This window comes from Aphelocoma coerulescens, chromosome 10 (assembly GCF_041296385.1).
Source record: "Aphelocoma coerulescens isolate FSJ_1873_10779 chromosome 10, UR_Acoe_1.0, whole genome shotgun sequence".
Classification (NCBI taxonomy): Eukaryota; Metazoa; Chordata; class Aves; order Passeriformes; family Corvidae; genus Aphelocoma; species Aphelocoma coerulescens.
This window is the reverse complement of record NC_091024.1, coordinates 20,948,254-20,969,049: the sequence shown is the minus strand read 5'-3', so window position 1 is coordinate 20,969,049 and position 20,796 is coordinate 20,948,254. Positions and strand designations below refer to the sequence as shown.

The window sequence follows — 20,796 nt, the reverse complement described above, 5'->3', positions numbered from 1 at the left end:
TCAGAACACACCCCTGCCACGAGCCCCCAGGGCTGCCCAGCAGACAGAGGAGCACAGAGTGTCACTGCAGGCACCCACAAACACTCACGGGAGCTCTGAGAATAAAAGATCCTCCTCTTCTACCTCATGGTGGCACAAAACCTTCCCAGGTGTGTTCCCCACTCCCAGGCAGACACACACCCACTCAGCTTGCTGTGGATATGTGCCAACAACCCCCAAAAGGTCTGCAGTCATTTTTGCAAGGTAAAAACCGAATCATTCATCATCTATTGTAGCAGGAAACCGCATGAGGAACCCTGATTTTACTTTCTTTTTATCAGTCTGCCCCGAGAGTTCCAGGTGATGGGAGTTCTGAGCTCTTGAGTGTTCTATGATGGTAGTGTAGACCTTTGTAAAAGAGCTCATGGCATTTTTCACATTCTTCTCCCAAACTGCCCTTCCCAAATTAAACTTTCAGCTGCTCCAGAACCCGAGCTTTTTCTCTCCCTCTGTGTGCCCGAGCAGTGATTACTTGGAGAGATTCAAATAAAGAATGGAATTTTATAAGAGTAAATTAATTGCATCTTAAAAACCCCAAAAACACAGTAACTTTGAATCACAAGGGAAAGGAATATTTGGTGGGTTTGAAACAGGAAAAGATCCTAAGTTTATATCAGAAGGAATTTAGCATATTGTGAACAAATTAGTGACCTGCATCACTTGGAAAAATATCCATTAGACCATAAAGCCCAAAATTCAAGGAGACACAGACATTCATAATAAAACTACCCAGAAGATAATTTTAACAGTATTTGGATATTATAAAGGAGCTCATCTCCAGAAAATGAGCAACCTGAGGAACAGCAGCACCCTGGCTTGTGGTTAACACACTGCAGCTGCTGACAGGAGCCAAAAGCCAGAGCAGGGTAGGCAGCTTTGCAGAAAAGTTTTCTTCCATCAGCCCTTTGCCTCTGCTTGCAAATGATGCAGAGGGCTAACACCCAGCCAGCCTCTGCAGGGAGCCCCCAGCGATTTCACTGAGCCTGCAAATTCCTGTGGGGCTGCAAAAACAGGAGCTTTATGACTCCGACCACACTGGAACAGAAACGTGCCCAGCAGACGTCTCACACACACAGAGCCACAGAAGAGAAGAATCCACACAGATCTGGGTGCTTTGCAGGGAGTGCATCCCCAAACCCAGCTGGCAAAATCCATGTTTGCATGTGTGACATGGAAAGAGAGAAACAACACTACCTTTTTTCCAGAGGATGGGCCAGAGTCATGATCACGTTCTAGAAATATCTGGATCTCAGAATGAATCCTCTGAGTGATCCAGTGCAGTGAAACAGGCCTGGACACATTATTATGGGGGTGTAGAATTGAGAAAAACAAAATTATTAAAGCAAAAGGAGGTGTTTTGCCTGGACAGGTCCTCAAGCTTCTTGGCTCTTTGTTTCCAACGGCTTCACCGCCAGCACAGGAGGTGTCAGCAGACAGGAGCTCTGCAGCCAGGGGTGAATCCTCGGCCCTGAACCACTGGTGCTGCCTTGCAGCATCCCCAAGACTTGACACACGTCCCTCTGGAGGATGGGACCAACCCTGGTGTCGGATCCATGGGATCCACTCCTTGGCTCAGTCGGCTTAAATCGAACACGTGGGGAGAGCGAGGCTTAGGGTGCTGCTGGTGTCACCTCACGAGGGAGCACCCTCTGCTCAGGGAGCTTTGGGGCAGCACTTTAAGGATTCCACATCTGCAGGGACCCTAGATTTCCAGATTTGGGATTTCCTATTTTATGGTACAGCCATAGGTTAAGATGAATGACACAAAACAAGCTCCCTCAAGACACAGTTCTGAGTTCTTGCCATGTGAAATTTCTAAGAAGCCTCACTCAGGTACTGTGAATGCCATAGGCAGACACAAGGCTTTAATTTTTTTTACTGTCCTCGCAGTGTGCAGTCAGCTGGTGGTCTTAAAAAGTGCAACTCCAAGAGGCCTTTTGGATTTTTGGCTGGAATAGCAGTGGCTCATCACCATGTACCACCAACACACCACTCAGTCTTTTCCACAACTCCGTCTCTGTTCACGGGAACTTAGGGAACATTTCCCTAAGTACTGACCACAGAAAACCAGCTTTTGTGCAAGTCCCACTGCACAGAAGCACACACAGGCCCCACTTTGGCTCAGTTCAGGCAGCTCCATCAGAAACACCTCCAGCTCCATCCATCCCACCTTCACGCAGCGCCTACAAGGAGCCAAGACAAGACCTCTTTTTCTCCAGGAACAAGCAGCAGAGCTGCTGTTCCCAGCTTACATGTGGATGACTACAGAGAGGTGAACAATGCCTGCCATGCCAGTATGGAATGAACATAGCAAGGATGTGCCAGGAAAGATGAGCTCATTGTAAAAATAATTGAAAGAGCTTTTAAAGGAATCAATACAAAGCCCTGGCTGGATTCAGAAGTGCAAATGCCAGCAGCAAGGCACCTCCCCATCACCCAAGGGCTTTCCTGTATGCTCCTTTTTATCAATTTGTCCTTGATTTTATCCCTTTTTTGTCTCTTTGTGCCACCCACCAGACCCTGCACTGAGTATCCTGGAGTGTGTCCTACTCCACAAGCAGCCAAGGAAAAGAGCTTCAGGCACAGAGCAGCAGGGATGATGCAGAGAAGCTAGAGGCTGTGGAAACAGGGCCAGGGAATCACAGAAGTATTTATTTTGGCCAAGGAAGAAGTGACCTCCGGAGTGAACCCCGGCTCCCACAGATACTCCTCACTGCCAGCTCGGCTGACACAGTCCAGAGCCGGGAGCCGCATGCCTGAACCTCGCATCTACACGTTCCTGGCTTGCTGGAGGCTCTGTACTCCATGGATTACTTTCTCCATCACACCCCATTCCCAGCTTCTGTTGCGCCAGATCACCACAGGTGGAGGAATTGCCTTTTCTTCCCAGTGTCTGCCAGTAAAACCCCTCTGCCTCTTCAGGGCAACCCATCCCGACACTCAGTGCGTGGAGGGACAGTCAGGGACTTGCTCTGGCATGTCTTCTGCACAGCCATCTCATCATCCCAGCAGAGCCCTCTGCAAAGGCACTGATGCTGGCCCACAGCATCCTCCTGGAGCACAGGGCTCATCAATGACACAAGTTTGTGACAGACCCCTCTCATGGTGGGCCACCATGCCACATCACCAGCTCATCCCCCTGACACCATCCAGCTCCTCAGCCCACCCCAATACTACCCAAATTCGGGCTGCACAGGAACACCTTTGCTTGGTGCTGATGCACATCCCACTGGCATGAGGAGGGACAAGGCCTCCTCAGAGCACAGCGGTGGGAATTCATCCCTCATCATGATTTCTAAGTTTTCTTCTGCCTGTTCCCTGGTTCCAGGCCTTGGACACACCAGTTATCGCCATTCTCTGAAACAAGGCGTTCCTTGACCTCCTTTTCCCTCATCACTAATTCACACCGAGCAGGTTTCAGCTCAGCTCATGCATGAACTCCGCGCTGGCACCGCTTAATGGCTAAAGAACGAATTCTGACAAAGCTCATTAAAAAAGAAAGCCACTGATGTCAGCAACGTGCCTTAAATCTGACCCTCAGCTCTAGGCAGGTCTGCCAAGGAATCAAGTCATCCTGCTGGAAATATAAAGGGAGAGCAGAAAACTATCATGCTTTGGAAGGAACCTCATTTGTTGTTACAGATGTGAAGCAGATCGAAGACACAGGTGAGTGACACCAACCAATATGACCATTCAAACTATTAAAACCCACCTTGCAGATGGGCACTCAAGAGACAATTCCAGAAGCACAGATGGGCCAGCTTCATGGAATTTATGCACAGCTCACCTCAAAACACAGGGAGCCAAAATCCCAGGAATGCTCCTGGTGCTGTTGTGGTTGTAACAGACACAGACATGTCAGCACAGGGAGACCGAGCTGGCAGAAGGGCTGGGACTGAGGTATGAAAACAAAATTCCCTGGCAGTGTTCACTTTTGTTTTTTCATTAGGAAAACAAGATCCTCACGTAAAGAAGAAAAAAAAAAAAAAGCAGAAGGGGGATGAAAAGGCACTGTTGAAAACTTAATTACATCCCCAGATACATGTCCAGCCCTAGAAAGTTCTGAATGACACATTTCTAACGATGTTTTTAAATAACTACAGGGTATTAATTACACTTAAAGCTACCAACCCTTTTCCCTCTGTCTGGAAGCCTTTGGAAGTGTTTTTCCATGAGGCAACACTTTTAAGCACAGCCAGCTATGCAGCACTCCTGCAGGTACTGAGGAGCTGTCTGTCTGATGTGATGCCCATCGCACAGCCCAGCGCTGCCCGCACTCCGCTGCACGGGCAGGACACTGCGGAGGGACACGTGCAGTGCTCCCTGGGGGAACAGACACAGGGAAAGGCTGCACCCCACTGCTTCCCTGGTACAATCCCCTCTGCAGCAGGGCTCTTTCCCTTATCCGAGCGGCCGCGTCACCGCGAGGTCGGCAAGAGCCGCTGTGGCTGCGCGGTCACAGAGCCGCCGAGCCGGTGAACTCACTCCGGGCGCTTTCTCACACACAGGCAGAGCCAGGACTGTGGCCAAGGAAGAGCCCAGAGCGAATGTTGGAGGGACAGCCTGTCCTGCAGCAACCCCACTTGCCTCCGTGGCCCCGAACATGTGGGCAGCGTCTCTGCTGTCAGTCCTGTGCACAAGGCGGCTGCGACCGAGCGATCTCGCCTTGGCCTCGCCTCTCTCCCATCCAGGAGCTTCTGTCCCGGCGTCAGGCAGCTCCGAGAGGCTGGAGCCACCTGCCCAGCCCCAACCCACCAGTGTCACCAGCTCCAGGCACAGAGGGGCTCTGAGTCTGTATTCCCTAGCTGGGGAAAAACTGATCACTTCTTTCCATAGTTTGTCCTCATGGAAAGTATTTTTAAGAGCTACACAGTCCATGTATTTAATCATGATAATTAAGGAGATGCTCAATTAGTGTTTGCAAGCTTCTAAAACAGAAAGGTTGCAGATTGCATCTGTTTTACATCAAAAATTTGGGATAGCCAACCCCAGAACCCAGTATGACAGAGTAAAGCTATTTGGAGGTGCCCATCCTTCATCAGACTGGCTGTGGCTAAAAGAAACTGTCCAAAAATATGGTGCAACAGCATTTCTCACTGCCGAAATCCTGGGCAGGGCGACAAAACCCAGGGACAGAAGGAAGGCCTGGTGGCACAGAGGGAATGGAGCGATGCAGGACCTTGTGGGGCAGGGAAAGAGAGAGCCAGGAGCACTGCAGGCAGTGCAGCCAAGTGACAGTGACAAGGGAGAGGACAGGCAGGACCTGAGTCCAAGCAAGGTGGTTTTGCTCTGTGAAATACCTGCCTGGGAGCTCAGGGGCAGCACAGAGCTGCCACAGCCCAGCTGTGCCCAGAATATCCCACAGCAGCTCCGTGCAGGGAACAGCCTCGCACGGCCAAGAATGGCAAGTAAAGAATCCGCCGGGCTCTGCTGGCACCGGCTCCACACAAACAGTGACCCCACGGCCTGGCTGTCCGGCCCAGCCTCACGTGGCAGCTCTGCCACCCCAAAACTGTGGCGCAAGGGCATGTCTCGATGCCAAACCCCAGGCAGAGCAGGAACGATGAGCCCATTGCTCCCAGCAGGGTTCTTGGTGTTCCCTCCTCCGCACTCGGGGGACACTGAGGCACAGAGCAAGCGACATGATGGGTGCTCCTAGGGTTTGGCACCGAGACAGGGGCTGCGTCTCGAGGCCAACCCTCTCTTTGGACTCCATCCCCATGGCTTGTCAGGACACCTCTAAGAGCACCCAGCACCCTTCCGGAAAGGGGCTCATGGGAACAGACCCCCAAACCAGCAGTGGCAAAGCGTTGGAGAGCTGTAAGCAGCACCAGACACCTTGTGCTTCACACACTCTCCTCCTCAGCACAGATGGGGACACGCAATAAAAAAAAAACCACCCTTCCCAGGGGGATGCAAAAATAATACTATGTACATTCCAACTTCCCAAACAACAATTGCTTGAGAAGCCGGCACTGTGGGAAAGTCTCAGTTCGCTTTTCCTAGGCATTATAAATAGAATCAGGGCTACAAGCAGGGCTGGAAATGTGGAGGAAGGGGGAAAAGGCCATTTAATGGGCTCTGTTTGAACTTGGGCCCTGGCTGATGTCCAGCTTTCTGCAGAACAGCTGGTCCCTTCCTGCTGAGCAAGGGGCAGTGCTGCTGCACTGGGAACTGGGAAGCCCCAGCCCAGGGCTGCTTGTCAGAACCCAGAGCCCTGGAGGCTACCGGGGCATCGTACCTCAGGCTGCCCATGTGTCACTCAGGAGCCTGCACTGTCATTCAGAAGCTGCCTCTGCCATGCCAGGTGTGAGACCAGGTGGGTCAGCGTGAGATTACGCAGGGCTCCAACGCTGGGGGCTGGCATCCACAGGGACTCCAGAGCTTCTCTTCCAGAGGGCTTCTCAGTCCTTGACCCCATGTGAAGGCTCAGCACCCACCAAGCTCCCTGCAGGACTGAACCCCACAAGTTCTTCAATCTGCTTGGTTCTCCAGGAGCCTCATCTTTGGTGACTGTTTTTCTCTTATGGATACACTGCTCACCAAAAGCCCCTGCAGAACCCTGCCATGGGCAGCTCCACATTCTGTTATCCGTGTGTTCATTCCATACTCCGGCTCCTACTTACCTGGGTTATAAGCCTGTTGCATCCCAGGCCACATTTTATGCACCAGCAACATACTTTAAGCAGGATACAGAATCATTTTGTGAGGGAACGGTTTGGGTTGGAAGGGACCTTAAACCCCATCTAGCTGCAACCCCTCTGCCATGGGCAGGGACACCTTCCGCTATCCCAGGCTGCTCCAAGCCCCGTCCAGCCTGGCCTTGGACACTGCCAGGGATCCAGGGGCAGCCACAGCTGCTTTGGGCACCCTGTGCCAGGGCCTGCCCATCCTCACAGGGAGGAATCTCTTCCCAATCTCTTAACTCTGCACCAGTGGCTTCTTCTGTGTGGCTCCACCAGTGCTTGGCTGCTCATTCCTCGGCCCTATTCCCAAACCTCTTCTCCCACCACCTCCTCCCGTGCTCCTGCCTGGGCCTTGTCACTTCCCACAGCCCAGGTCGCCGGCCTGGGGCTACCTGAGACCTGCCCCACAGGGGTGTGGGGGGAGAACGGGGAACCCGAGAAGAACTGGGAGCCTGAGGGGAGAACCGGGACCCTGGAGATAAACGGGAGCCCGGGGAGAGCCGGGAGCCTGAGGGGATGACCGGGGCCCTGTGGGTCACCGGGAGCCCGGGGAGAGCCGGCAGCCCGAGGGGGTGACCGGGGCCCTGTGGGTCACCGGGAGCCCGAGGGGGTGACCGGGGCCCTGTGGGTCACCGGGAGCCCGGGGACCACCGGCCGCCTCAGGCGCGCTCCCCTCACCCCCTCCAGGGACGCAGGGCGCGCGCGCGCGGCTCGGTGACGTCACGCGCGGGGGGCGGGGCGGGGGCGCGGCCGGGCGCGCGCTTTTGTTTGGGGCGGCGCGTGCCCGGGCTGCCCGCGCGCCGCGGGGCGGGGCCGGGGGCGGGGCCGGGGCCGGGCGCGCGCGGCGTGGGGGGCGTGTCCGCGCGCGGGCCCGCGGGGTCAGTCGGAGCGCGGCGCCGAGCGGAGCGGAGCGGGGGCACAGCCGGGCCACAGCCGGGGCACAGCCGGGCACCAGCGCCAGCAGCGACCGCAGCCGCACCGGAGCGAGCCCAGGATGATAAACACCCAGGACAGGTGCGCGGCGCGCCCCCTGCTCTCCGTCGCTCCTCAGCGCGGCGGCCGCGGGCGGGCCCGGGGGCGCGGGCGGGCGCTGAGGCGGCGGGGAGGCCGCGGGACGTGGGGAGGCCGCTCCGCCTTTCCCCGGTTAAAATCCTCATCGAGGCGTCGCTTCCCCGTTGAGGAACCTCCCGTGGGTGGGTCTGGGCTCGCCGGGGCCTGAGCACCTCTCTCTGAGCAGCCCTCGCCGCGGCGGGGTCCGAGCGCTCCCTCCCGCACCCCCCGCACCTCTCCCTGTCTGCAGAAAGGTGGCTTTTCCGGGCAGGTTGGGTGTCAGCAGGCACGAACTTGCAGGATCTCTGTATTTTTCTCAGCTGACCGATTTATGTCGTGTGTCTGTTCCTTGTTTAGAGTCCCCAGAGTGTCATTTCCTGCGCCTCTGTCGCCGATAAGAGCACAGAGGATGCGTATGGAGCAGCCTTGGTTCTTGGCCGCTGTCTGTGTGGGAGATGCTTGAGCTGTGCTGTGTTCATCAGATGGTTGTTTACAATTTACTCCTCAAATCGGGCTCCTGGATATGTGTCTAGCATTATTATTATTGTTGTTGTTGTTGTTGTTGTTGTTGTTGTTATGCAGCTGCATCTCCAGTGCCTGTTTTGGGAAGGGGCAGAAAGGAAAACGAACAAAACAGTCATTTCTCCAACGTCAGGGGAGCCCTGTCGATTCTTCCATCTGGTCTAAGTGTTCAAAACAAATAAAACCCCTAAAACACAAGGAAATGTGCCGATTTTGACCCCCGATGTGCTGGTGGTAATCCCAGCCTGGCTCCGGGTGCCGGGGCTGCCTAGGAACAGCTGTGATGGGGTTTTGAAGTTGCCGAGCTGCCCTTTGCACTTCCCAGGGCCAGGGCACGGGGCTGGGATCGCTGGGAGTTTAGGGAGTTAAAATTACACCCGCGGGATGAGAGCGCAACACCGGCCTGCAGCTCCCCTTTCGGGCACGGCTCAGCCGAGCAGCTTTTACTGAGGAGTCTCTCCAGGGAAAGGCCTTGGTGATCTAAATGCATCTTAATTTCAACCAAGCTGCAGGAAAGCAGCTTCTCCGAGGAGGAGAGACATCAGAAGGGAGCACAAACCTAACTTTTAAGCAATAAACAGGGCTCAGGGAGAGTTGCCGTTTGCACAAGGATGCATGAAGGGATCAGACGCTGTCGGGTGTTTGCATGAATTTCTTCCCAGGGAGCTGAAGCACAGCTGGAGAAAGCAAAAGCCCTTTTAATCTGTGCCCCACACGAACTCTCTCCCCTGAGGGTGCTGCTCTCAGAGCCCTTATCCTGGGGGGGATAGTGGTGGCATGCAGGGACCCTGATTTTGGGGGGGGGAGAGTGGAGGTGTGCAGATTTGGGCCAGGACGTGCAGGCAGCAGCCGAAGGGGGCTGGTGTTTTGACTTCTGCATGTGCCAGAGGAAGTGAAACTGGGAAGTGTCTTGGGCTGCTTTGCATGAAAACTGCCTCTCTGTTTAATTTTTTTTTTTCCCACAACTCCACTTCATTATCCAGCTTCTCGATGCCTTGGCCGCAAGTTGGAAAGAGCTATCAATAGTACATTGTTGGCTGGAGGGTAGAGGGAGGAGGGAAGGGAATAACAAAGCTGCCAACAGCTTTCTGGGGGTGGGGACGGCACAAAGTGCTTTGTCATCCTCTCGACATCCACTACTACTGAACACACACTGGCCCATTGATAGCCCGAGGCACACCAGGCAGCACAGAACAGCGGGCTTTGCCCCCAGACGTCTCCTGGTGTATTTAAACTGCCTTTTCTTCAAGAAGTCCCTGCTCTAGCACATGGGAATGCTGCCCCAGAGCCCCGTCTAGCGAACCTGGGGGAGGGAATATGTGGAGGAAGAGTATTAGTGTTTCCTGTAGAAAGATGGTTTTGGTGGTAGGTGGTGAGCAGAGATCCGTGGCGAATTCTGCCTTGTGCTTTCGTGAGTTAGGTTTTTGGCACTCAGAAATGCCAAATTTTAGTAGTTTTTTTGCAGCTGGCACAGGGAAGTTACAAGGCCAGGGTGGATGGGGCTTGGAGCAACCGGGTGTAGTGGAAGGTGTCCCGCCCGTGGCAGGGGGTGGAACTGGATGGGCTTTAAGGTCCCTCCCAGCCCAAACCAGTCTGATTCCACGTTTCTAGGCATCTCAGGTGGTTCTGACAGTGCTGATCTTTACTTGGTGTTTGGATACTTAAGCCTGTCTGCCTCGTGGAGAGGGATTAGAGTGGAAAAACTCTGCATTGAGAACAGCTCAAGTGAGAAGTTTCAGGACAGACAGTGAGTTGTCAGTACAGCTGCAGAATTTATCCACTTTAGCCTCATTCCTCACTCCGTGCTCATGAAAACCCTCCCTCACCCGTTGTTCTGGTGGTGCTTCCATAGCTTTGTGCCGGTGTGTTTCATAACAGGAGCACTGGGGAAGGACTGGTTTCCCTGCATGGCTTTTGCAGGCTGTGCTAGAGGAACGTTGCCGAGCCTCAGCACAGAGCTCTTGTGGTGCTGAGAGAGGAACCAAGGCTCCAGAAGTAAAATAATTTGCTTTGATGAGCTTCCTAAAAGCTGGAGCAGGTATTAAAGCCTGTGTCCAAAGCGATCCTGGAAGACCGTGTGTAGGACTTCCAAACAAACTTGGAAACTGCAAGGGAAATGTGTTTTCTTGCTGTTCAAAGTAGCTCTGTGGGGTGAACTTGTAGTTTTTAGGGTTGGGGTGGAGGATGCTTGCATGACATTTCGTGTGTGTGTGAAAACATCGCCGTGGACATTGTGGAGCGTGTTGAAGGCGTTTGAAGAACCGATCCTTTCACTCCTCCTGGGTCTGAAAATGTGAAACTTAAACCTTCTCCTCCTGGGCCCTGTTGATCTATTTGTAGATATTTGTCTCTAGAAAATGTGTGCTCATCTGGTCATGTGTTCCCAGCCATCTGCTCCTGGCAGCCTTCCAGGCCTCCCTTATTAGCATGAGGTTGCTCAGCACTCTCTCTGGGTTCCTGGCTCCAGCCCCTCCTCCATTCCTAACAAAACACGCTGGGTTCTAGTGCCACTGGGGCAGGGGGTGGTTTCGATGTTGCCATCTGGGTGCTGTGGAGGAGCAGGGATACAAATTGTTTGGGGGTTTGAGAAGCTGGAGCCTCTGAAATGTGATCCCTGCTAATGTAACCTGGTGCTCTCTCTTTTTCTTGCAGTAGTATTTTACCTTTGAGTAACTGTCCCCAGCTGCAGTGCTGCAGGCACATCGTTCCAGGGCCTCTGTGGTGCTCCTGATGCCCCTCACCCACTGTCGAAGATCCCCGGTGGGCGAGGGGGTGGCAGGGATCCTTCTCTTTCAGCTCTGATATATAAGGTGAGAAAGATTTAACATCTGTACATTGACTTGTACCTGTGTTACAGCTGTGCTCAGTTTCTTTCGGAGTCTGATGGGAGTAAATGCAAAGAACTCCAAGATAATAAGTGGGAGAACAGGTAATTTTTCAGAGACTGAGCTGCAAGCAGGTCTCTCCTGCTTAAATATCACCTGTTTATTAAGAAATGAGAGACCATTGTGCAGCAGATCATTCACCAGCCTGTCCCCTGGGCCCTGCTGCAGCTATTGTACACAGAGCCCACATTATCATAACATGAAAGGGCTTCTGAAATGTCTGGCAGAGAGAGGAAGCGGGAGGCAGAAAGGTGAAATGCAGTGAGGGTAGGGCTGGTAAGCGCCTTCCTGCGCCCTGCTCCGGAAGGTGAAGCTGTCGGGGCCTGGGGGCTGCCTGAACCGAGGTGCAGATGGGAGAGGCAGCCATCCAGCTCCCAGGCAGGGGTGCCTCTGGAACATGACCACAGGCAGGGCAAGATCGGGAAGGCTTTGTGTCTGCAGGCTTGCAGCTCTCTCATTTTGTGTTCCTCTTCATTCCACGGGACCTTTCCTTTCGAATGAGGAGACCTGGCTGCTCCTTCCTGTAGAGTAATTGGCACTTGTGTGACTTGGCTCACATCTGTCTCCTTTCTGGGACAAGGGCTGCCCTTCCATTTAGATGAGGCAGCCTGAATTTATGCTCATCTTGCAAATTTGGCTGTTGAGCCAGGGGTGTTGTCATAGGCGTTAGACCTGATTTTTAATTAACCCGTGGGTGGCACACAGATGTTACGTGATGAAAAGATACAGACTCTTCTGGGCCACAGCTCCCAGAGTCTCCTCTTGGAGTTGCTGAGAGAATCACAGACCTCATGGTTGCTTTCAGAGTTACCTTTGGTGAATTTTCAGCACTTTTCTCACCCACTTCCCTTGCAAAATGGCAACCTCTGAGCCTCCAGTGACAAGATCCCATCAGTTTGATGCTCGAGGTGAACTGTCACAGATGTTTGGGGGGTACAGACTCCAGAGAAGCAGCACAATGGGTTTCCTGTCACAGAAAGAAGGTACAAAAATAGCTTCAAGAGGGCTCAGAACAAGTAGTTAATTCCCCTCTGGGTGGGAAATGGGAACTCCTGCCAGCCAGCTTTGCCAAGCCTCATGTGTGCACCAGGCAAGGCCCAGAGGCAGAAAATGGGCTCAGCATGGAGGAGGAATCATGGTTTGGCGACTTTGGAGTCTTTGATTCCAGTACAGCCTTCAACTTGCACAGATTTTGGCAGTGGTGTGTAGGCAGGGGGGATGTCATCCAGATAACTGCATCCCAGAAATATGGATGGAATTCTTCCTGGATTTATTGCTTGAGAAAACTAGCAGAATCTATCAGAAAATCAGCCCCTTCTGTAGCAAAGGATCATGGAATCGTTTGGGTTGGAAAAACCCTCTAAGGTCATTGAGTCCAACTGTTCCACCAGCACTGCCATGTTCACCACTAACCCATGTCCCCAGGTGCCGAATCCACAGGGCTTTTAAATCCCTCCAGGGATGGTGACTCCAGAATTTCTCTGGGCAGCTTGTGCCAGGGCTGGACAGTCCTTTTGGAGAAAACATTCTCCCTAAGATGCAACCTTCCCTGGCCTGGAAATGGTTGAGATAGTTTCCTCTCATCCCATCCCTTGTTCCCTGGGAACAGAGCACCACTCCCACCTGGCTGCACCCTCCTGTCAGGGAGTTGTAGAGAGCAAGAACGTCCCCCATGAACCTTCTTTTCTCCAGGCTGAGCCCCCCTGCTGCTCCTCATCAGACTTGTGCTCCAGACCCTTCCCCAACTCTGTTCCCTTCTCTGGACATGCTCCAGCCCCTCAATGTCTGTCTTGGAATGAGGGGCACAGAACTGACTCCAGGATTTGAGGTGTGTCAGACCTCAGAGGGGTTACAGGGCTCTGTCTGCCCCCTTGGTCACCCACTCAGTCTGGCAGTGCTGTAGTTACAGCAGCCTGAGCTTTGCAGCCAGCAGCCACCAGCATGACCTGGAAAGGCATCTGGATCCAGAAGCTTAAGTCCTTTTTCCAGCTGTATCAGCTGTTCCAGTCCCAGGGATGACCTTTCCGAGCACGCCTGCCTCTGCCGGCGCACGCAGCACTCGGATACATCGCTGCTATAAATTGGGGCTCCCTGTAAGTGCTGGCATTTTTGTGTTAAGAGACTTAAAGCTCAGCCCTCCATCCGGGGAGCTCTGCTGGAGCTGGGAATGCCACAGTGCCCAGTGAGCAGCTGAGACGTGCCCTGGCTGGCAGACTTGGCAGGAGGCTGCAGGTGTAGCACATGCCAGCAGCCGGTGCTTCCACGCCTTTCTCCAGCCACTTGGCCAGGGTGGATCATAACATCCTTCCTTCTGACCCTGCCAACACGCCAGGGCCTCCCCCTGTCCTTCCTGGGACATCTGAGGAGCGGAGCAGAGCTGGAGAATCTTGGGCTCAGTGAATTGGAACCAAGTGGAAGTTGGTCCTCGTGACTTTGTGTTGCTGAAATGGAGCCGGAGGGCTGGGGAGCCAGGGTTTGGGCAGCTGGGTAAAATTCAGTCTGGTGGCAGGGGGTTTTGTCCACAGGAACATGGCAGGGAGATTCTGTGTGGGGATTTTTCCAGGGTGAACTAAAACCGAGTGCTTGTTGTGTAAACAGGATTTTGCTTTGAGCAGCTTCCAAAGAATTCTGGGCTGCTGCTGCTGCTTCACAGGAGCAGCCCACAGAGCCCTTCTCTTCCCCGGCATCTCTTGTTTGGATGCCTAGAAATAAAGTGTCAGCTGCCCCAGCCAGGCTGTGTAAATGTAATTCCCACTGAACCAGGGGAACTGGTTCTGTTAATCCCTGTGGTTGTGCTGTCTTTGGCTCCTAGGCGGTCACAGGGGGGTTTCAGTGGAACAACCTCACTGGGTTTAGAGCACTGGGCATAATTTCTGGTGACAAGGAGGTTCTGAACCAAATGGCTCAGAATGCTTTTCCCTTCCTGTGGCAGTGCCAGTGTTCCCACCCAAAGGCACACCTCCCATGTCAATCCCAGCCTGCTTTCCTTAGCTTCCTCACCCGGTTTCAGTCTTGTGAGCATGAGAAAAGCACGATCTGTGAGCTTTTCTGGAGAGAAGGATGTTTTCTGGAACAGAACCACTTTCTACACTAAAACAACAGCTATAAAGGCTCCTGTGAAGTCACTGCTGAAGGATATGTACATAAGTCCCTTGGATTTGGTTTTTTTTAAGTACCTCTGTACTCAGCCCTGCCTCTCTCTGCTGGCTTCATTACAGCCACAGCCTGACCTCACTGGAGCAGCTCTCAGTGCATTTCTGGTGCACTCAGCCACTCAGACTTCCTTCAAACTCGGTGAATAAACTTATTTCCTACAGGATATTTATTCTGATGAAGTGTAAACTTGTTTTTCAGCTCAGCTTTGTGGGCTTTCAATGAATGGCAGCTTCCTCTGCTCTGCTTTCTGAGGCCAAGCAGCTCCCACTTTGCACATGGTGCTACTTTGTCACCAGTGTGAATGTCCTCGGTGGCTTCTCTGTCATACAATAGTCAAACCAAGGGGCATCTATTTTAAGACATGAGGTAATAGGAATTAAAGCACTGGGACAGTGGCTGGAGGAGCCTGGAAAGGCTTGTAAGGAGCTGCTGAATTAATCACCCTGTTAAAATAAAATACTTGGAGGCTGGACAGTTGCTCACCCAGTGACCCAATGGAGTGAACCACTGCCCACCCACCTGCTGAGGAGGGAGGGACACAGGGCCCTGCAGGTGCTCTCATGACCTCGGGTATCTGCTTTACTTCTGCCCTTCAAAGCTGTGCAGGTGCCTGTGAATGTGAGGGCCAGGGACACACGAGCTGTCACCAGGCACAGGGGACGCATCAGCTTCACTGCAGTTAACAGCATTAACTCAGGGCTCTGCTGCTTTCGCTGGGGCTCTTTGCACTGGAACATGGAAATCATTACTGGGCAAGCCAAGTGCCTGCAGGAATTGTCTGAAGGAATGGAGCTTTAACCACGGAATTGTTTTCTAGGAACTGCTGAGCTGATCCCAAGTGATCTGCATGCTTGGCATTCTCATGAGGCAGGGCTGGGGAGGGACGTGTGTGTTTGTGGTCTCTGGAGAAGACCTCCTCACAAGCTTCACATCGGCCCTGGAATCTCCCTGCGCTCTGTGTTTCCCTCCCTTACACCAGGAGGCAAACCATTGGTTATAAAACCTGGGAAAGCAATTTGTGGTCACTCCTGGAACAGAAGGGCCGTGGTGGGGATGGGGGAGGCACCAAAACTGGTTGGGCTGCGGCAGCAGAAGCTCTGCCAGTGTGTTGGGTCCAGTTGTGTTCCTGGAAGGGCAGTTCATGAAGCACCACCAGATGTGGCTGGGGAGGCAGTGAGGGAGTGGAGTCTTCTACTCTGAAATTTAATATTATGTCAATATGTAACACTACATTCCCTTAACAGGAGAACACAGCTATAAATCACTCTGAGTGATTTGTGATCTGTGTGGTGTGTCCCTGAGCCAGCAAAAAGGGAAGGGAAAATCATAATCCTCAGTAAAACCCTAAGACCATTCCTTTGCATTTGATGTCTCCAGTTGTTCCCTGGCTGTGCAGGACTTCACATTTTTCATTTTCCCAGGATGAGAAGATCACTGTTAGCCAAGATGTCCCAGTGCACGAAGGGAAGCCTCACATTGTCCACTTCCAGTACAAGGTCACAGAGGTGAAGACCTCCTCCTGGGATGCAGTGCTCTCAAACCAGAGCCTCTTTGTGGAAATCCCTGATGGATTATTAGCTGATGGAAGCAAAGAAGGGTAAGTTCTGGATCCCAAAGGTGCAGCTGTGGCTCCTGTGGGGCAGGACTTCGCTTACATGGGTGATGGTGGACAGACACCCCATCCCTGGAAGTGTTCCAGGCCAGGCTGGATGGGGCTTGGAGCAGTATGGTCTAGTGGAAGGTGTCCCTGCCCATAGCAGGGGTTGGAAGGAGATGAGTTTTAAGGTCCCTTCCAACCCAAACCGTCCTGGGATTCCAAGCTGTGTGCAGGGAGAATGGGCTGTGCAATGGCAGCTCTGTTCATGGTTTGTGCACATTCTGCTCCCTTGTCTGCAGAGTCCCCCATGGGAACATTTTCCCCCAGTGGTAATTGCAGATGAGTTGCCATTTTTTGAGTCCCAGCACTAATGAAAAACAAGCAATAAATGAGCAGAGTGAATCTTTGTATACTTTGCTACAGAAAGCCAACAAGATTTTCTCTGGTATTTTATTATTTTTTCATTTTATTTTTCCGCTGGCCACTTGGCAAGCCTATCTTGGCTGGTTTTCCTCTCTTTCAGGGAAGAAAAAACCCCTCCATCCTATTGATGCTCTCCTCGTCAGTAGGTGGATCTGCTCTTGGAGCGCTGCCGCGCTGGCGCCGGGCTCTGCCAGCAGCTCTGATTTTTCTCTTGGCAGAATCTGGTCGTGTTCTGTCCAGACAGCTCTGCTCTGGGAAGTTTGGGTAAACGCAGCTTCCAGAGCAGCTCCTCCTGCCAAGTGCTGTGCCAGAGGTCTCCGCTGCAGCGTAGATGTGGCTTTGCTGGATTCCTCTGCGGAGCAATCCGCTCCGCCTAAATCTCCAAGCAGGCTTCATCCCTCGGTGACACGAGCTAATTAAGGAAAAACCCACTGCTGTGCACCTTCAGGAAGTGGCAGGGGTGCTGCTGTCTCGCACTTGTCTCATTTGACTCTGAGTCCAGATAAATGTTTGTGTAATTTCTGCGGTGGGCCCGTAAATCTCTGGGCTCTCCCGGGAATGGGTCCTTCTGGGAGGGGATTTATTTGCCAGTGTCATTGTGACTTAAAGCACAATTTTGTCAGGTTATTTTTAGCTGGGTGAAACAGCCGAGGAGAGGCCATAATTAAAGTAGTTCATTAACATATTAACAGAACCCTTGCAAATTTAATCTCCTGCGCTGCTGTGCTGACGGCTGGTTAATGAGATGTGGAGTGAAGGCCTGTTTGTCACTGCTCTGGCAGCGCCAGTGGTTACAAGTGACAGCAGTTGCTCCATGTGCCACCCCGGAGGCTCGCAGAGGGGTTACTGCAGCACCGCTTCCATCAAGAGGTGGCAGAAATAATCCAGCTGGAAAGGCAGGAAGCGAGGATTCAGGGGGAAGCAGCTGTGCCAGGCAGCCAGTGCGCTCAGGAAATGGCTTTGCCTGCACACACATTCTCTGGGGATGGCTGGCTCTCCTTTTCTGCCTGCCATGAGCTCGGTTCTGGGCGGTTTTCCTTCCCAAAAAGCACAGAACTCCCAGATCCCCCCTGTGCATTGTCAGGGAATGCAGCCTGGCCTGGGAGCAGCTGCGATATTCCGCTTCCTGCCTAGGAAGGCTTCAGTCCCAAAGCACCACGGGTGGGGAGGGTGTTTGTGGCTGTGAGGACAGGGACTTGTCGTGACTCGGAGCAAGGACAGCTCTTGAATCTGCAGGGCAGGAAGCCCATTGTTTCAGCACCCATTGTTCGCTGGAAGGGGGCTGTAAACAATCTTTGTGTCTGAAAACATCCAAACAGTTGATAATTCGATAATGCTCAGAGGCTTCCTCAGGACAGGACTTCCCAGAGCTGATGTCCTTTTGTCTTCCCCCTCCTTGGCAGGTTGTCAGCACTGCTGGAGTTTGCTGAAGAAAAAATGAAAGTCAACTATGTCTTCATCTGCTTCAGAAAAAGCAGAGAAGATCGAGGTGAGGGCTGGCCCGCGCTCGGGTTTGCTCCTGACATCCCACATGGTGCTGCTGAACCTGTAAAGAAATTTGGTAATCCCAGGGCAAGACCCACAGGACCCTCCTAGTGCAGGGGTTGTTATGTGCCTAATTCTTAGAGGAATAGTTTCCTCTAAGTGGAGGAAATAAGCCCTTTTTGGAGGGTAAGGGTGAAGGGAGTGTTGTGGTTTCTCCAGCAGGTCTGCTGGATAGGGCTTGGAGCACCTGGTCTAGTGGAAGTTGTCCCTGCCCATGGCAGTGGGGTGGAACTCCATGAGCTTTAAGTCCCTTCCAGCCCAAACCAATCTGGGATTCCATGATAAGACCTGGTTTGGTGCCCTGCCATTAAATACTCTGGTGCAAAAAGCTGCTCCTGAATGATTTGGGGGGTTTTCTCATCCAAAGTCAGTTAATATTCCCCTTTTGGTGAGCAGTGAAGTCTCTGTTTGGCACCAGGCTGCTCTGATGTGGAAGGTGAAACCAGGGAGGAGTTATCAGATGGAAAACAAGCACTTAGACCCTGTTGCCCTGAAATTCATCAGCTTTTTAAAGATCTCCTGGCACTTCTGTCCTTTCCAGGCTTACAGGTAATCCTGGCCCTGGCTCGAGATGCTTATGGCTTTGGGGGCTGCATTAGGATCTAAAGATAGACGTGTTGGGTGAGGGATTACAGCTGGGGGGCTGGGGACATGTCACTCCTAAATCCCACCAGCCTCAGGCTGTATCCTGGCGAGTAACTCCAACCCCAGTTCTAATTTTACTCTGCAGCTTCATGAGCTGCCCCGGCTTCTCCGAAATGAAGGCCCTTAGTAGAGCTAAGCTGAGCTGAGCCCAGGAAGATGTCATCATCCCATATTACCATGCCAGGAATAATTTCCAAATCAAGTCCTGGCTGTTATGTCACCACCAGCACTGGTTTGTGTAGGTGGCCCCCGCAGAGGCTGGGGCCAGGGGACAGCCAATGCCAGGGGTTGTTGTAGGAATTCTGGAGGGCTCCAGATCCTGGGTCCTTGTCTATGCAGCTGAAATTCAGTGCTGCCAGAAAATACCTTCAGGAGCTCCTCTACATGGTCATTCAGTGTCCTGGAGCTGATTGCCCGAGGGTGCCGCAGGAATGGGACACTGCACCAGGGTGAGTGTCACAGGTCACGGGAAGCCATTGCTCCAGTGACACAGGCACGGCGTCACAGAACCGTATCTGACAGCCCCGAGGTCTGGGGGCTTCTGGGCTGGCCCCGCTCTGAATCCCCACATGTAACCCAAAGTGGCTTTCCTGAGGTCCCACCCCGGGCTGTGCAGAGCTGTCTGGAGTTTCCACTGAGCTCCAGGACCTCCTTATGGAGACAGCAAATGCCTCGTCCCTAAGCAGGTTCCTCTTTGCTGCTCTCTGTCCTCTCTCGGCACTCTGGGGATGCTGGGGCAGGACAAAACCTGTGGGATGGCCACATGCGTCCTGGGAAAGTGGGGATGTGCACCTGGTGCAGGCAAACCACCAACCACTGCTGTTTCTCACAGGGGATAAAAGAAACATTGCAGGAGAAATATGGACAAAGCTGCTCAGCTGCACAACTGAAATCCCTTCACACTTAGGAGCAGCTGCGATGAGCACAGGAGGAGACAAAAACCCCTGCTGGAGAGGGCTGTGCTTCTCTGCATTGGAAGCTCTGGATGCACTCATAGAGGGTGTCCCATGCACTTGGATGGATATTCATGGCTCAAGGGACAGGTAAAGAGGATTATTCCTGGTGGTAACAGATTTCCTTCTCTTTGGTAGCTCCACTCCTGAAGACATTCAGCTTCTTGGGCTTTGAGATCGTGCGGCCTGGCCACCCCGCTGTCCCGTCACGGCCGGACGTGATGTTCATGGTGTACCCCCTGGATCAGAGCTCTTCCTCCGATGAAGAATAGCTGCAGAGGGGGACTCCAGCAGGACCCCAATTTGCTGTGGAGGGGAGAGGGGACCACCTCCTTTCCTGAGGAAAGGGAAGCCAAGCTTCTGTTGGACTGCAAGCGCATTTCTCATTGTTAGATTGGCTGCGTATCCCCAGAGTTGACTCTCATTGAAACGTGTTGCCTAGAGAACTATCTATCACACATGTAATCATCACTAGGAAAAGGAAGATGTTCATGAACTGCCATAGGAGCTCTTCCCCTGCAGCTGCGTGGTGTGGGAGCCCTGGGGTCGGTACCACCTTGGGGACTCCTCCCAACCTGCGTCGGTGCCTCCTGCCCGCCCGGTGTGGGCTCAGCTGGGACACCTGTTCATTTCCCACTCGAGACCTTAAAAACGGCCTGGCTTGGTGTGGGGTACGTGCAGGAGACGCTCGAGTTTATCCTTTAACACTACATTAAACCCCCCCTGCGTCTCCACTCCGATGCTGGTTTAACTGGTCTAACCTTTATTTTTCCCTTTTTTTGAAAACTTGTTGCTCTTCCAGCTTTTGTTTTACGCAGTCTTAACCCTGTTCCATGTTCCCGCTGCACTATCACGGCATTCAATAAAAGGGGCATTCAGATGAACTTCACACACCCGGGGCTGCTTATTTGGGAGGAGCAGTTTCCTGAGCTGCACCGTGATGGTTGCGATGGTCCAAAGAGCCAAGAAAAGCTCCTGCCTTTACCCTCCGACCCAGGATGGGTCCAGAGCAACCCCAATCCCTCACCTCTGCTCTTGTTCACCTTCCCACAGGGATGAGCTCGAGGCTTGAGATGCCACCAGTGGCTGTATCCAAACCAAAGGGCTGTGTGGGGGCGGGTGCTGGGATGCTCTCCCCAACCAGGAGCTTTTCTGGGAAGGGGCCATGGTGCCAGCAGTAGGTCGTGGCTCAGCCCAGCCCTGTCCCATGCCGGAGAAGGAGGTGCCCTGTCCCTATGCTGTGGCACTGTATCCTGGCTGGCTCTGTCTGACAGGCCCCAGGGAAGGGGGATGTG

General features: G+C 53.1%; 1 protein-coding gene across 1 annotated transcript; it reads left to right on the top strand.

Annotated features, from left to right (window-relative positions):
• The first annotated feature begins 7,574 nt into the window (after nucleotides 1–7,574).
• Nucleotides 7,575–20,390, top strand: OAZ2 (ornithine decarboxylase antizyme 2). The gene is given in 6 exon segments (XM_069026131.1): nucleotides 7,575–7,739; nucleotides 10,950–11,025; nucleotides 11,027–11,107; nucleotides 15,760–15,935; nucleotides 17,762–17,847; nucleotides 19,640–20,390. Coding segments are annotated over 6 exon segments (573 nt in total). The 5' UTR covers nucleotides 7,575–7,719; the 3' UTR covers nucleotides 19,774–20,390.
• The last annotated feature ends 406 nt before the right edge of the window (nucleotides 20,391–20,796 follow it).